At 36.7% G+C, this 15,801-nt stretch overlaps 1 protein-coding gene across 1 annotated transcript in view; it reads right to left on the bottom strand.

The window, feature by feature from the left end:
- The window catches only part of LOC120531020 (UDP-glucuronosyltransferase 1-6-like), a 37,707-nt gene extending 30,868 nt beyond the window's left edge, over positions 1-6,839 (bottom strand). The window contains exon 1 of the mRNA XM_039755961.1: positions 5,905-6,839. Coding sequence (XP_039611895.1) covers positions 5,905-6,819 — 915 coding nt within the window. The 5' untranslated portion in view covers positions 6,820-6,839. The remainder of the gene's footprint in view (positions 1-5,904) is intronic.
- Between the last annotated feature and the right edge of the window lie 8,962 nt (positions 6,840-15,801).

A 15,801-nucleotide genomic window follows, 5' to 3' on the forward strand; every position in this document is an offset into this window, starting at 1 on the left:
ACTATAGTTATAATATCGCACAACCTGAGCCACTTTATAAAGCGCGTATTTACATATGATGACGATATCATTTTTAAGGTGAAATGCAGCAAAATATGTTTGTTAAATTATACACATAAAACTTTAACTTCATTTAAATAATCTATATTCTTCACTGGGAGTGTCGTGAAGGATAGAATAATTAAACATGTACTACGAAGATATTTCAATGTTCTTTAAACGTTTTGAAGAATCGGCGCTAAGCTTACAGATGACTTAACGTCTATTACAGAGCTGATTGTATGGCGATCGGTTACTTGAGGAAAGAAAAGCAAGGACTCTTGGGCGCCACGCTAATATATATTGAATATAAAACAGAAAGAGAAAATAACAACACAGCTAAAAATGCAGCGACAAATTCCGACAAAAGATAAATGCTTGTCATGAGCACGAGGCTCATGAAACACATGTTTAATAATGTGCTTTAGCTCCTATCATCATGAAAATGACATCACGTATACATCTCAGTATTTTAGTTATTCAGAAAGCTGTAATATCACAAATGTAATGGACTCTGTGTCCAGTTGGAGGAAGAGAGCCAGTTTAAGAAGCAAGTAGTGATTCACACACATAGATCACATACGAGTAGAAGATCAAATACAAAACAAAGTATTTAACGTGCTACTTTAATTACGATGTGATTTGAGAAACTGGTTAATTAAACAATTTTAAGATGAAGTTTATAATGTTCTACTTTAATGACAAAATAAACTACGTGATTAAAGTGGAAATGTCGAGATTGAAGTTGACATTTCGTGCTTTTTCCCCACAGTGTGCCTTTTTTCTCTGTACCCTAATAAACTTTCATATGACACTCAGACAGTGGGCTTACAACTCTTCTTTTCACGGCAACTTTGATATGTGACTTCTTTTTTATTTCCGGCACTGTGCGATTTTGTGAATGTAAGCTTTCAAGTTTCTCCAACACGCTATGTCACTCGATCAACTTCATTTTGTTGATTATACCATGGTTTATTTGAACAAATAGTATGTTTTTCCTTTGCCTCCACTTGGTATTCGCTGAAATTCTTATATTTTCCCCGTGCTTTTCCCATTGTCTTTTCACAGAAGGCTGTGCTTAAGGGCGATTTATATTGATTTGCATATTCAAATAGGCGTAATTCTGGGAGGATTTGGGGCGTTACATAATGCGTGTGCACGAGCGTTAGTTTTCACGCTGATCGGGATTTATGTAACGGAAGAACGTGGAAGTTGGAGTACACACAGATTCCAGCATCTGGATTTTTCTGTGCGTAAGCACATTTCGGCTTTTGTGCTTACGCCATGTTATAGTGCAAGTTCTACGCACGTCATTATACATGAGGCCCCAGGTGTTGTGGTGTGAGATTTTGCATATAACTTGATAAATATTTTGTATGTCTTTATTTGTAATTTAGACAAAGCAATGTAATATTAGTGAGAAGCATTCATATTTACAACCCAAGGAATGGGTATCTGAATTTTACGACAGGATTTGGGGAATGTGCCTTAAACCAGTTTGGCGAGTGTTTCTCTGCTAAAGTCTTTCAACCCCCACAAGAAAGCCAGGTTACGTTAACATATGGTTTGGGGGCAGGTTTTAAGATGTTCTATTTCCCCCATTGGTCTGAAGTATGGCTGTTTGGAATTGGCTTGTCTCAGAGGCCTTTAAGTACTATGACGCCCTATCGGCTCTAGGGTTTGGACAGTACATTTATAAATTTACTTGCTTAACCTCACAATCTCTCTCTCTCTTGCTAACCTGTGATGATGAAGAAGTATCTCTCTTACTGATCTGATGAAGAAGACCATCACACCATGAACTGAAAGGACAACACAATGGAGAGCACAGCTCGGCTTCAGCCATATTGAACAAAGATGTGACTGAAAGCTGAGCACCAATGATGCCTTAACTAGAGACATTTTTAAGTAACTAACAAGTCTGTGTGCCGCCTGAACTACACGTCACCATTTAATCAGGTTGTATGGCTGCCAATATTCAAATGTACTTTGCATATTGTTATTATTTATGAATATTATCAATAATACATTATTTTATGTGTAACTTAACTCCTGCTTATCTTCTTACTACACCTAATTGCCTGAAGTTATAGATATAGAAGGGAAGGTGTGGATAAGTTATATACTATAATACCTAATAAACAGTGGTAAGTCTGGGAGATTAGGCATTCTGACAAAGGCTACTAATTAATAATACAATAGGGGAAAGTAGAGCAATATATTACTCTACCAAGATAAAACACAAGGATAGCAGAGCAAAGATGTTTAAATAAAATAACTTATCATTTCTCGCCTTCTTGCAAATAAAGACATGTGGGCAAGTCAGGATGCAATTTTAAACATGGTGCTTTGGTTGGGCACTCAGGCAATGCACAGGAAATTGGAAAAGACATCGGGTGGGAGGGGATAATGCTCTTTAATGGGTGTTGAGTGTATTGTTGGTTGAACAATTTATTACGAGTTTTCTTTAATGTGATTGTAGGCATAATAAATAGACATTATTTTGTTTCTATTAGGTGCTGTTGGGTTTAGTTTGGTTAACAGTTGCACAGGTTGTTTTCGCCTTTAGGGCAGCAATTAGTTCCGTTTAGCTACAGGGTAGTCATAGAGCAGGGGTTCTTAACCTGGATGGTTGGGTTACAGGGGGTCCATGAGGGTCAGATAAAAATTATTATTTATGTTCACTATACAGCCCGGTACTGTTGATTTAGAGTAGATGTAGTAGTAGTAGTAGTAAGGGTGATAGAAAATTTAGTAATAGTAGATCTGTTTTAATTTGCACAAGAGGATTGTATTTCATAATTATAATGAGTTGGCATTACTTTTTGCATAAAAAGGAGTGTTTTTTTAGATTGTTTACTTTAAAGTTTAATAATACTTTGTGTATGTCATATATGTATGAGACAATCAGATCTTGATAAATAAAGTACATTATATTCATTGAATGCAAAGTCGTATTTGTGTGAATATTTCTGGGGAAGGGAGTCCATAGCTTTCATCAGATTCCTAAAGGGAAGAAGGTTAAGAATCACTGTCCTAGAGGGAAATTACATGCTCTTAAAAGGGGCCTGTTAACCTGGAGTTAGACAGGAGTCCCCATGGACTGTGAAGTTTGCTGATGACATTGTGATCTGTAGCGAAAGTAGGTAGCAGGTCGAGGAGACCCTAGAGAGGTGGAGATATGCTCTGGAGAGGAGAGGAATGAAGTTTAGCAGGATCAAGACAGAATACATGTGTGTAAATTAGAGGGAGGTCAGTGGAATGGTGAGGATGCAGGAAGCAGAGTTGGCAAAGGTGGAGGACTTTAAATAATTGGGATCGACAGTACAGAGTAATGGGGATTGTGGAAGAGAGGTAAAAAAGAAAGTGCAGGCAGGGTGGAATGGGTGGAGAAGAGTGTCAGGAGTAATTTGTGACAGACAGGTATCAGCAAGAGTGAAAGAGAAGGTCTATAGGACGGTAGTGAGACCAGCTAGCTATATTATATGGGCTGGAGACAGTGGCACTGACCAGAAAGCAAGAGGCAGAGCTGGAGGTAACAGAGTTAAAGATGCTAAGATTTGCACTGTGTGTGACGAGGATGGATAGAATTAGAAATGAGTACATTAGAGGGTCAGCTAAATTTGGATGGTTGGGAGACAAAGTCAGAGAGGCGAGTTTAAATTGGTTTGGACATGTGCAGAGAAGAGATGCCTAGTATATTGGGAGAAGGATGTTAAGGATAGAGCTGCCAGGCAAGAGGAAAAGAGGAAGGCCTAAGAGGAGCTTAATGGATGTGGTGAGAGAGGACATGCAGGTGATGGGTGTAACAGAACAAGATGACAAAGATAGGCAGATATGATCCGCTGTGGCGACCCCCAACAGTAGCAGCCGAAAGAAGAAGAAGTGTTCACTGTCGGGAGAGGATGGCTCAGTAGCTGGCTGATTCAGTGGAATGTAATTATACCTATTAGTCAGTGCAGACACCTCATTTTTCTGGATATGGAGGAGCTAGGTTATCCAAGACTGCATCAGAGCCATATTTTTAAAATAATGTTAACGCATTTTTTTTAGTCTTTTTCCTTTGGGGGTAAAACTATATTTTTGGTTATTTTGCTTTTTGTTTCGTCATGATATTTTAGTACATAGAACGATTTCTCTGCCTAAAGTGTTTAGTGTATTTTTCATTTATTTTTATTTTTTTGTTTTGTGTACTGTATATATATTCCTGCACCAGATTTTTTCCATCAAGAGACTGTTGGAATAAAATATCTTTTTTTTTAACCCTCCGCTGCTTTAATTTTTGTTTTGGCTCAGCCTGTAGGTGGCTTGTGATACCTGCATTCAAGTTCAAGGTAAAATTTCAAAGTGATCTTGCAGTTTTTATTGCCTATATTACTAATGAAACTTTCTGTTCAGATTTTGCCTATTCAGATAAAAGAATCTCGTACGTGGAAAAAAAGGTTGAAAAGAAGGCTGGAAATATGACATTTCAGCTGTGTAGTCTTCATCAGGTGGGTGGTTAATTCAATTAGAGAAAGCTACTGCATATTCATAAATAACACATTGTTCATTCAGTTTCCCAACATTATTCTAATACAGGTTTATGGGCAGCCAGTGTTTATCCCAGAAGAATCAGTAGCAATAAAAAGATGCAACACTGAGCATTCGATCAGTCTATTGCAGATCACATTTACTCACAAATACCAAGTTTAGATTTGCCAGTAAACATAACCTGGACATAATAAAGCCCACAATGGCTAATTTAGGATGTGCAAACTCCACCATGAGGTTTTAAACCAGTTATCTTGTAGCTGTGAATAAATGGAATAATAACTGATGATTGGTAGTACCCAAATGTGTGCTATACTGGAACAAATAGGACCTTTTAGTTTATTCACAGTGCACAATATTTTGTTATTCCTAATAAAAACTGTAATATCAACATGACAAATGGGAGTAACATATTTTAATATACACTGTAAAGATCAGACACTTGAAAACAAATTTTACACAAATATTAGAAAATATTTTTCAGCTCATACAAAAGAGGCCAGGGTGGTATTGCTATAGAGATACAAATGATTTTCAGACTTGGAAAGATAAGCTTCTTTAGTTGAATCACTTGGGCATTATTTTGTAAATTATATTTAAATCTATCCAGAGTATATTATTGTAATATTTCTCTGGCAAGACAGCCTGAATAGAAGGCAGGTGCTAACCCTGAGGGATGAAACTGTAGCACCTACAGAAAACTCACATGAACAAAGGAAGAATACTAAAACTGCATCCAGTGAATAACTAGTTTGAAGCTCAAACATGAGTCCCTGGAACTGCAAAGCAACAGTTATAACTACTACAACAAAATCTTGGCCTTTAACAAAATAAATCTAGTTAGTTGTAACAATATTAGTTATCAGGAACCCAATAAAAATATGTTTCTAAATTACAAAATAACAAAACGTTCTCCAACCAGCTACACAATTCAGGATTAACCGAGCCAGAGTCTATCACCAACTTTATACAATTCAGGATTAACCGAGCCAGAGTCATCTCGACAGCACATGTTATAAGACAGGAAATAGCCCTGGACAGAGTGGTAGTCAATTACTGGCCCCATTGACACACACTCTCGCTGGCATTAAGTCTAAAATTGCTATTTAACCTAACCACAATGTGTTTGGAGATGTGGAAAAAAAGCAGGAGCACCCAGAGAAAAACTTTCACATACATTGGGAGAAGGTGCAAACTCCACACAGAAAAAATCTAGGAATGAGATTTAAACTCAGGATGTTAAATCTGCAAGGCAGAAACTACTATGCCACCCAAAGCCCAAAATTTCTAAACTGTGAAATAAAATTCTTTATAAAAAATAAACAGACTTACCAGTGGAAGTGGGTTCTTTTTAACACAGTTGATGCCTCCAACTAACACCATGTTTGGCATCAAAGGTCTTGGGAATTCAAAAGTAAAGTCATACCTCATCAACCACAGTGATGCTTGACTCAGCAGTTCTTGAAATGTAATGCTTCTTTCGAAAAAATTAGAAGCAATGTTATTAAAGGAGCGGAATATTAAATCACAAATAAATGGTTCTGCCAAACTTACAATGAAATTAAGTGCTCTTTGTGAAAATGTCATCAAGTCTGTGTTTTTTGAAAACATTCTTGGTATATATGATGGAGGACTTGGGCACTGAGTAACTGTCACATCTAAGCCACATGGAATTCCACGTGATATAAAGACAGAAGGAACAGAGAGATATTCTGCTAATATGGCACCACTAGGCATCAATGGATCTGAGAAAACGGCATCAAACTTTTCATCTTTCAAATACTGAAGCAGTTCTTTGCTATAAAGTAAACTTTCACAGTTCAATGTTATGAAATCAGATATAGTTTTAACGCGATTAATAAAACTCTCAATTTTTTTCCAAAAGGGCTCTTTGTTGAAGATAAGATTGTTATTTTTACGATAAAGCACCTCAACGTCTTGTTTTGTATAAGGCACACTGTAAGTCTTTGTCTTACAGTGGCTGAGTGAACCTAACAACAGATTAGCTTCAGGAATAACAATAACCACATGGTGTCCTTTTCGTCCAAGCTCTTCAGCCACTGGTTTCATGCTTATCCAATGGCTTCCATCCATGGGTAGCACCAAAAGCTTTTTACATTGTACACAATGCAAGCTATTCAGGAAAACAAAGAAAGAAAGAAAATGAAGTACAGAATTTGGCTTCCCACCTCTCTTTTTGAAAAACATTTCCGATAAACAAATGATACTGCTGGTTTGTCCTGACATGTGAGCTAAAAGTGACTGAAAAGTGTTAAACTAGGGCAAAGGATTCAGGACTATGAGTTCAGAACTGTTTGATACTTTGGAATTATTGACCTGTTTGCTTTGCTTTAAGATAAGAGTTTAATTATTTGCAAAGGAACAAACATCAAAAACTAAACCACTGTAAATGTAGCGAATGACAAAATAAAGTGTGATATTTTGTTTTTTTTACAATTGTAACAAAATAACACTGAAACTGTTACATCTTATATCAGCTTCTGTGAAGAGGTTTGCATTCCCGGCAAATCTATTGTGACTTGTAACAATGGAAAGCTGTATTTCACCAAAGAACTAAGGAATCTCAGTCAGGTGAAAGAAAAAGCCCATAAAACTGGTGATAGCCAGGAATAGGCTAAACAATGCAATCAGATATGCTAAATGGAAACACAAAAATAAACTGGAGCTCCAGTTTTCAGCAAACAATAGCTCCTCTATATGAAGAAGCGCTCAGTCTGTTACTAATTACAAAAAGACAACTCCCAGTGCTTATTCAGATTAATTCCTCCCTGACAAAGTTAAGTTTTATGGCAGATTTGAAGAAGGTGCCCAGTACTTACATTCCCTCTGTCCCTCCAGCTCTGAAGTGGTTTTAACACCAACCGCTTCTTGACAAAAGCCTCACCCCTCTTCTTCCTTTTCTATCAAGGAATATGATGTCTGGAAGCTTTTTGCAACACAAAACTTCAAGAAGTCAGCCAGTCTGGATTCTGTCTCACCTGCAATAATCAAAGACTGTGTGCTAGGCAGCTCATTCCTCTCTTCACAAATATCTTTAACCAGTCTCTTGCATAGTGCAACATACCAGATTGCTTTAAACCTTCTGTTATTGTTCCTGTTCCCAAAAGTAATAAAATAAGCTGCCTCAGTGATTACAGGCCTATTGTTCTTACATCACTTTTAATGAAAATATCTGAATGGCTTGATGTAACGCATCTGATGTCTCTTACTGCTGCTGATTTTGACCCTCTTTAGTCTGCATATCGAGTAAATACAGTAGATCTGTGGATGATGCCATTAACATGGGCCTTCACCTAATGCTGAAGCAACTGGACTGTAAAGAAACTAATGTCAGAATACTGTTTGTTGACTTCAGTTCAGCTTTTAACACCATTGTCCTTGAGCTGTCGTTAGCTAAACTTCTACACACTAAACTAAATCATTCCATCTGTAAATGGATTTAAAGATTTCTAATAAACAAGAAACAACAGTTCACGTGGCCTCCCACTTTTCTGACTGTCTCCATAGTAGCCCAGGTGTCCCTCATGACTGTATACTTTTCCCCCTACTTTATTCTTGTATACCAATGACTACAGGTCCACTGATCCTTCAGTTAAAATTATTAAGTTTGGTGATGACACCACCATTATTGGTCTAATGGCAATGAAACACCTTATGGAAAAGTGGTGTGTCGTCTTATGTCTTGGTATACTTCCAACAACCTAGTGCTCAATACCATCAAGACAGTAGAAATGGTCATTAACTTTTGCAAATAGCAGTTAAAACCTCTCTCACTATAAATTAGTGATTCTGCAGTCAATATAATGGAATTTTTGGGCACAACTATCACAAACACTCTAAGTGGGGACATTAATATGACTTCTATCACTAAAGAGACACAGCAGCAATTGTATTTTTACACCAGCTAAAGAAATTAAATACCTCCCAGTCAATCCTAGTTCAATTTTACAAAGCCATAATTGAAAGTATAAATCAGCAATGGCAAACTCCAAAACTGAATTAAAGTGTTGTGAGGTTTGCTGAGAAAATAATTGGCTGTTTTCTTCCATCTATGGAGACCAGTATACATCTCGTGTCACTAACCATGTCATAAGGATTACCACGGGCTCATCTCACCCTGCTCATCACTTATTCCAAAAACTCCCCTCTGGTAAACGCTTCAGGTCAATTAAAACTAAAACAAACAGACTCCTCAATAGTTTTTTTCCCAGAGCCATAGCCCTCTCAAACCAGTAACTTAGCCTGTCTTTGTTGTATATTAATGCGTTCTGTCATATACAGTATGAAGGAATGTATGTGTGTGTACACACTACACACTCAAACTTTCACTTGCACATCATCATTTGTACTTCTCTTTTACAATTGCACTATTCTGCAACATTGTTTTATGTTTTTCTTTTTAACTTCTGCTGTTATTTCTATGTGATGTTGTATTCTGTTTGTAGCTGCGTTTTTCCAAAGTTACCAAAGTTCAGCAGCTTCAACTCAAAAAATGGGATTCAACAAAAGCCTGACGCGCAGAACTGATTCCTCAGACAAAATGTCTTTGTTTTTAAAAGTTTAGTTAAGTTTCAAAGTAAAACAGTTCACACAAAAGTAAAAATTTAAATAAAAAAAAAGTAAAAATTAATGTTAAGAAAAGTTCAGTTCAAAGCTTAAATCTTGTTACATCTCAAATTGTTACTGTTTACTTAACATTCCTGAACCATTTCAAAACGTTTCTGAACCATTTCAAAACAGTCAGAAAACTGTATGCTTATCCCTTCTCTGAGTAGAAAATGGGTCTTTCAAGTCCCTCTTTACTGAGACCTGTTCTTTCCATAACTAAGCTTATTATTACACTGTTTCTCAGTTATAGTAAGAAGGTTCTATCTCTTGCTAACTTATAGGGGGAAAGACTATACCATAAGTTATGACTATGAAAAAAATTTATGTTCTATTCAAATTAAGCAAAAACATTAATATGAGTTTAACTCAAAACTTCAACTGTCTAAGATTGGCTCTTACACTGTTATAAGCAACTCCAAATCTACCAAGTCAAATTCCTATATATTAAGTACTGGTGAACAAAAGTGATTCTGATTCAGAATATGGTTGCTTTTCCTCCTTTGTTTTCAAAAAGAAAGCATCTAGCTGGATGTGCATTTAATCAACCCATTACCATTTAATTTTTCTTTGGGTTAGATTAAGTACATTTTTATTATTTATTTGCAGCTGGAAAGTACAAAGTACAAGTCATTGTTGCACAAATAGCAATAAAAAATGCAAGCGGCGACATATGAAAGCCATTGTTATAATCAGTACACACAGTTATAATTCAGAACACACCAGGAACCCAACTACTTAAATTTAAAATGATTATAGCTCCAAGGATTAAACAGTTCTTTAATCTAATGCTCTTAACCCTTGGGAATCTAAATCTGCAGCCTGACGGCAACAAATGAAACTAAAGAAACAGAGGATGGCTGATGACTAAAAGTTTGCATTCTTTCTGACTTATTTGTGATACAGCACAATGAGAGAAGCCTGCTTTTGCCTGCCATGTTTTTTTGTCAATGTATGTTCTTATTACTAAGGTTTTCAAACCAACATATTGCATGTGAGCAAATGTACCAATAGTTTTTATAAAAGAATTATATAAAAAGAAGTTTTGTTCCTTTCTCAGAGATTTGATTTATATTGAGATTAAAGGGCAGCCTATTATCAGTGATTGTTCCCAAATATTTGTAGTTCTCCACAAAGTTTACACTTTGCCCTCCTATTATTGTTGGGGTTAGGGGAAGGGGAATAGTCTAAAGTCAAACAGTCTTATAATTAGGCTTAGGGATATTTAGCTGTAAAAAGATACAATCACATGACTGAAAAAAAAATCATAAACAATATGTTCATAACTTCTTATCTTGTAAAAGAGTTATCTGCAAATAAAATATGCCTCTTTAAATTAACTCCTGCAGTCATTTATATACAGAATGACAAAAAGGGAAGACAGACAGCACTGAGGAGACTATCTACTGGATTTAGTAAGAATTTTAGGGAAAATAGCCATCAACGCTCACTCTTAGTATTCTATTAGTTAGAAAGTCCAGAATATAGCCCACCAAGTTAGGGTCCAATCAATATCATTATCAATATTTTCCTCAAATAAAATGTGAAGCTGGATTATATTAAAATTAGACACGAAATCAATAAAAACAATGCTCCCATGGGTTTCTATTCTTCCAAGCACTCATAGAGCAGATTTAAAAGTGTAGCTGTGGCATCCATCCTTCAACTCTCTCTTTGCTTTATATGCAGATTAGTAAGAGTCTTGGGTTTTCTCTAGTATCTCTCTCTTAATCAGCTTCTCAAAGGATTTTATTATATGAAAACTGAAGTTGGTTAAGGCTTTGTCTATCAGATTAACATTTCCCTGTTTCCTGAGTTTGGGAACTTGTAAATCCAGAGACATCTGAAATATAGAGTGAAATATTGGGCAGAATTGCTCTGCTCAGGACTGAAACGGGGATCCCATTATTCTATCTAGTTCATATTTTTTAGCTTATTGATGGACATTTTTTAATCCATTTTGGCCAAAGAAGGACTGATTCCCAACTCCAGTCCTGTGCCTGGTCTTTTGTTGAATAATCACTGAAGCTTAATGCTTCATATTAAACCTTAAATAAAATTAATTGAATTTTGAGCCAATTGATAGTATATTTTAACACCAATTTTACAATATTATTGGTTTTACTGTAAATTTTGGTCATCGTCTTCTTAATGTTTCACAGTGAACCCAGGTTGTCAGTTCACTCCCAATTTCCTCCTTGCATGTTTTCCTTGCCTGCCTGATTACTCATTTCTCCTCATTTTATAATTTTTCATTTAGTTATACTTACAAGCTCAATGCCTTGTTCTTCGGCTTAGCTGTTCTTTGAAACCTCTGATAATCCACTGCTTGTTGATGGGCTACATTTTGAATGGTCTACCTGGGGCTGTAGCATCCTTGCAAAATTGTACATAACTGCATATGGTGTCTGTCAATTCATCAGTATCAACTCAGGATTCTTTAAGCACTGTCCACCCATTGCATTCAAAACAACCATACAGGCACTTAACAGACTCTTTGTCCAAGACTGGAGAGTCCTTTGGAGACTTTTGAATATGTAGAAATAAAGAGGACTCAATTATAATTTGATAAACCAAACTGGAATCTGGTTCTAAATTCATATTTAGAAGCACTGTTCAAAGACTCTGCTTTGACAAATTGGGAAAGTGACATGCTAAAAAAAACTGCACCCTTTTGTTTATTTAACACTGACTAAAATCACCCTCAACAAAATTAAGGAAATCAGGAGACAATGATTCAAATTACTGTTACAGCCTGGAAATGCTTTCAGTAGTAACATAAAGGAGGATGATTTATTTTCACACAGACAACTTGGACAGTAGGAACCTTGGAATCCAAGGATGAAAAGATTTCATCTTCTTATTAGAGTGCCCAGAAAACATACCTATCCATGTGAAAGGGAGGTGTGCAACCAGTTGGCCTGGGTCAGCAATATTGGGAATTTCTCTGTTATAACTGACTGTGGACTATCCACAAGTTTACTTTATCCAGTAATGCTTTTACGTGGAATTGTTTTCTTCTCCTTTTCATGTTCCTTTTTTGCCCCTGGCTTTGTCCCAGTTTTAATATTCATTCAATTTCATTCAGTTCAATTTAGATTTATTGTCTCAAGGCTACAGTTTGGCTTGTCAGCAGGATTTTTACAGAGGGAACAAGACATCATATTAAAAACAAAGCAAACATAAACTCCACCCTTATCAGATCATACTTAGTACATCACCACAATCATGGACTTACAAAAATGATTACTGTTCCACCCACATGTAGGCCTGTGGAGATTTAATAAAGTAAAACCTATTTAGAAGATTAATAGCAGTTGTGAAGAAGGAGCATTTGAACAGGTTGTTTGTCATCCATGAAAACTTGAACCTGCGGCATGATGGCAACAACTGAAATTATGCATTTAGTGGGTGAATTCTGTTTGAGGGAATACACTCTGCTTTCTGAAATATTTACTTATTAAACTGGCCAATTTGACAGCTCCAATTTAAAATGAGAATAACCCTATGTGTATTTCAAAAATTAAGATGTCCAAACCAAACCAGCAGAACAAGAGTCAAGATTTACAAAAAAAAAATTGACACCATATTAGAAAGAAATATTCATATACATAAATGAAATTTACACATACCACTCACTCTATTAAATCCTTTTTATTTGAATTTCACACCCTTGTTGAATGTATTACACCACTTAAAATCCAGAAAACATATAATATTTTATTATTGACACCAATAATACATTATTTACAACTCTGTTTAATTGTTCAATATCCCAGTGTTGATGTTAGCATCTCATGCATATACTATATTTTATTCACTGTAACTTTACTGTGAAAGGATGCCCGAGGAGAAGACGAGAGGAGAGAAGATGTGTACCTAGGGGGGTTCTTGAACTCTAGTTAGGCGCTATATCAAATACAGGCCATTTAACAGGCCATTTACTGGTATTACTTTTTAAGACTAAGGGGGATGTGCAAGACTGTAGTAACTACAGGGGGATAAAATTGAAGAGCCACAGCATAAAGATATGGGAAAGAGTAGTGGAAGCTAGGTTAAGAAGTGAGGTGATGATTAGTGAGCAGCAGTATGGTTTCATGCCAAGGAAGAGCACTACAGATGCAATGTTTGCTCTGAGAGTGTGGATGGAGAAGTATAGAGAAGGCCAGAAGCAGTTGCCTTGCGTCTTTGTGGGCCTGGAGAAAGCATATGACAGAGTGCCTCGAGAGGAGTTATGGTATTGTTTGATGAAGTTGGAAGTGGCAGAGAAGTACGTAAGAATTGTACATGATATGTACGAGGGAAGTGCGACAGTGGTGTGGTCTGCGGTAGCCGAGACAGATGCATTCAACGTGGAGGTGGGATTACATCAGGGATCAGCTCTGAGCCTTTTCTTATTTGCAATGGTGATGGACAAGCTGACAGATGAGATTAGACCAAATTCCCCGTGATCTATGATGTTTGCTGATGACATTGTGATCTGTAGTGATAGTAGGGAGCAAGTTGCGGAGACCCTGGAGAGGTGGAGATATGCTCTAGAGAGGACAGGAATGAAGGTCAATAGGAACAAGACAGAATACATGTGTGTGAATGAAAGAATGTCAATGAAATGGTGAGGATGCAGGGAGTACAGTTGGCGAAGATGGATGAGTTTAAATACTTAGGATCAACAGTACAGAGTAATGGGGATTGCGGGAGAGAGGTGAAAAAGAGAGTGAAGGCAGGGTGGAGTGGGTGGAGAAGTGTGTCAGGAGTAATTTGTGACAGACAGGTAATAGCAAGAGTGAAAGGGAAGGTCTACAGGACGGTAGTGAGACCAGCTATGTTATATGGGTTGGAGTTGGTGGCACTGACCAAACAACAGGAGACACAGTTGGAGGTGGCAGAGTTAAAGATGCCAAGATATGCATTGGGTGTGACAAGGATGGATAGAATTAGAAATGAGTACATTAGAGGGTCAGCTCAGGCTGGACGGTTTGGAGACAAAGTCAGAGAGGTGAGATTGCATTGGTTTGGAAATGTACAGAGGAGAGATGCTGGGTATATTGGGAAAAATATGCTAAGGATAGAGTTACAAGGCAAGAGGAAAAGAGGAAGGCATAAGAGAAGGTTTATGGATGTGGCGAGAGACGACATACAGGTGATGGGTGCAACAGAGCAAGATGCAAAGGACAGGAAAATATGAAAAAAGATGATCTGCTGTGGTAACCCCTAACGGGAGCAGCCGAGAGAAGAAGAACTTTACTGTTACTAATCTTTTATTGTTTCTCAAAGTTTGGTTGTCTATATTGTTAGTAACAACTCTGCTTATAAATAAAATTTTAATATAGTTACAAAAATGTACTTTTCATAGACAGTAGTGGTGCTATTGTTCATTTTTGCATACTGTTTCTTTGTTTTGTTGACTTGAGTCCATGATTGTCCTAACATGTTTATGTCAGCAGCCTCAACTGCCTGGCCTTTAATGATCTTTTCCTGGTGCTTCCTCTAAAATTAATTGTTAGTTCTTTAGTTTTTGTAAAATTAAGCTGTTGAAAAGACTCATCATACTACTTAAAATAATCTACCACTGCACCACTGAGTTATTTTATTCTTATTAAGTAGGATTTATATAATGATAATAAAATCTGTCTTAAAGAACTTTTCAGCATGGATTATGCAAGGAGTAGTCAGACGCTCAGGTGGTGTAAAGGTGTATACATAACCGTAGAATGACCAGACAACTCGTATGTTCCAGGAACGTTATATATGAGCCTTATTTAGGTATCCATATACCTAAAAATCTTTGTCTCTTAATTTAGATTTGATTAATTTATCATTCAGTTCATTTATGCAGAGTTACAAATTGCACATATCTCCACATAGTAGTACTTGTATACTGGCACAAAACATTTAATCACCAATCACATTAGGTCTATTTAAAGTAGGCCCTGGATGTAAGCAATCAGATATCCTTTGGCTGTAAAGCTCATAGCTATTATCAAAACATGTAAGGCAAGATGACGAGACTACACTTCAGAAAATGACCAGCCAAATATCCCCAGAGAAGAATTTTTTTAAACTCTACTTTTGTGAATAACAGTACAGCTGTCAGCTGTGTCTGTTGGACAGCATTCTCCTTCTGAGGAGCTGCACCATGAGGGAGCAGTGTAAATGTGGATAAAACATGTATTAACAGAAAACACCATTTAACAATCATTTTAAGCCAACAACCCAAACAAGAATGTTGCCCCTTGCTTACAGGAGAATATAGTCACTCCATGACCTGTTTCAAGTGAAGTACATGCTTAGTCTTTAGCACTAAAGGCACTATATGTCATAATATAAAAGATGACAAATTTCATTTAGTGATCAGGAATGTTTCAAAATGAGTGGTCTGGACAGGAAACAAGCCTGATACAAAATAATTTAAAATTTGTCAAATGTACTGCTACAAGCTCCAAGATGAGAAAATGTTGACTACTGTCACATGATTGACAGAGTATATGTTTATAAGGAGCTACACCTGAAATATACAGTAGTTAAACTGGCATAGAAATCTATACTGATCAATGTGGGAAAGACAGCTAAAGTTTTAGGGATTCTCTAGTCCAATAGATGACA

Source organism: Polypterus senegalus, chromosome 6, assembly GCF_016835505.1.
Source record: "Polypterus senegalus isolate Bchr_013 chromosome 6, ASM1683550v1, whole genome shotgun sequence".
Classification (NCBI taxonomy): Eukaryota; Metazoa; Chordata; class Cladistia; order Polypteriformes; family Polypteridae; genus Polypterus; species Polypterus senegalus.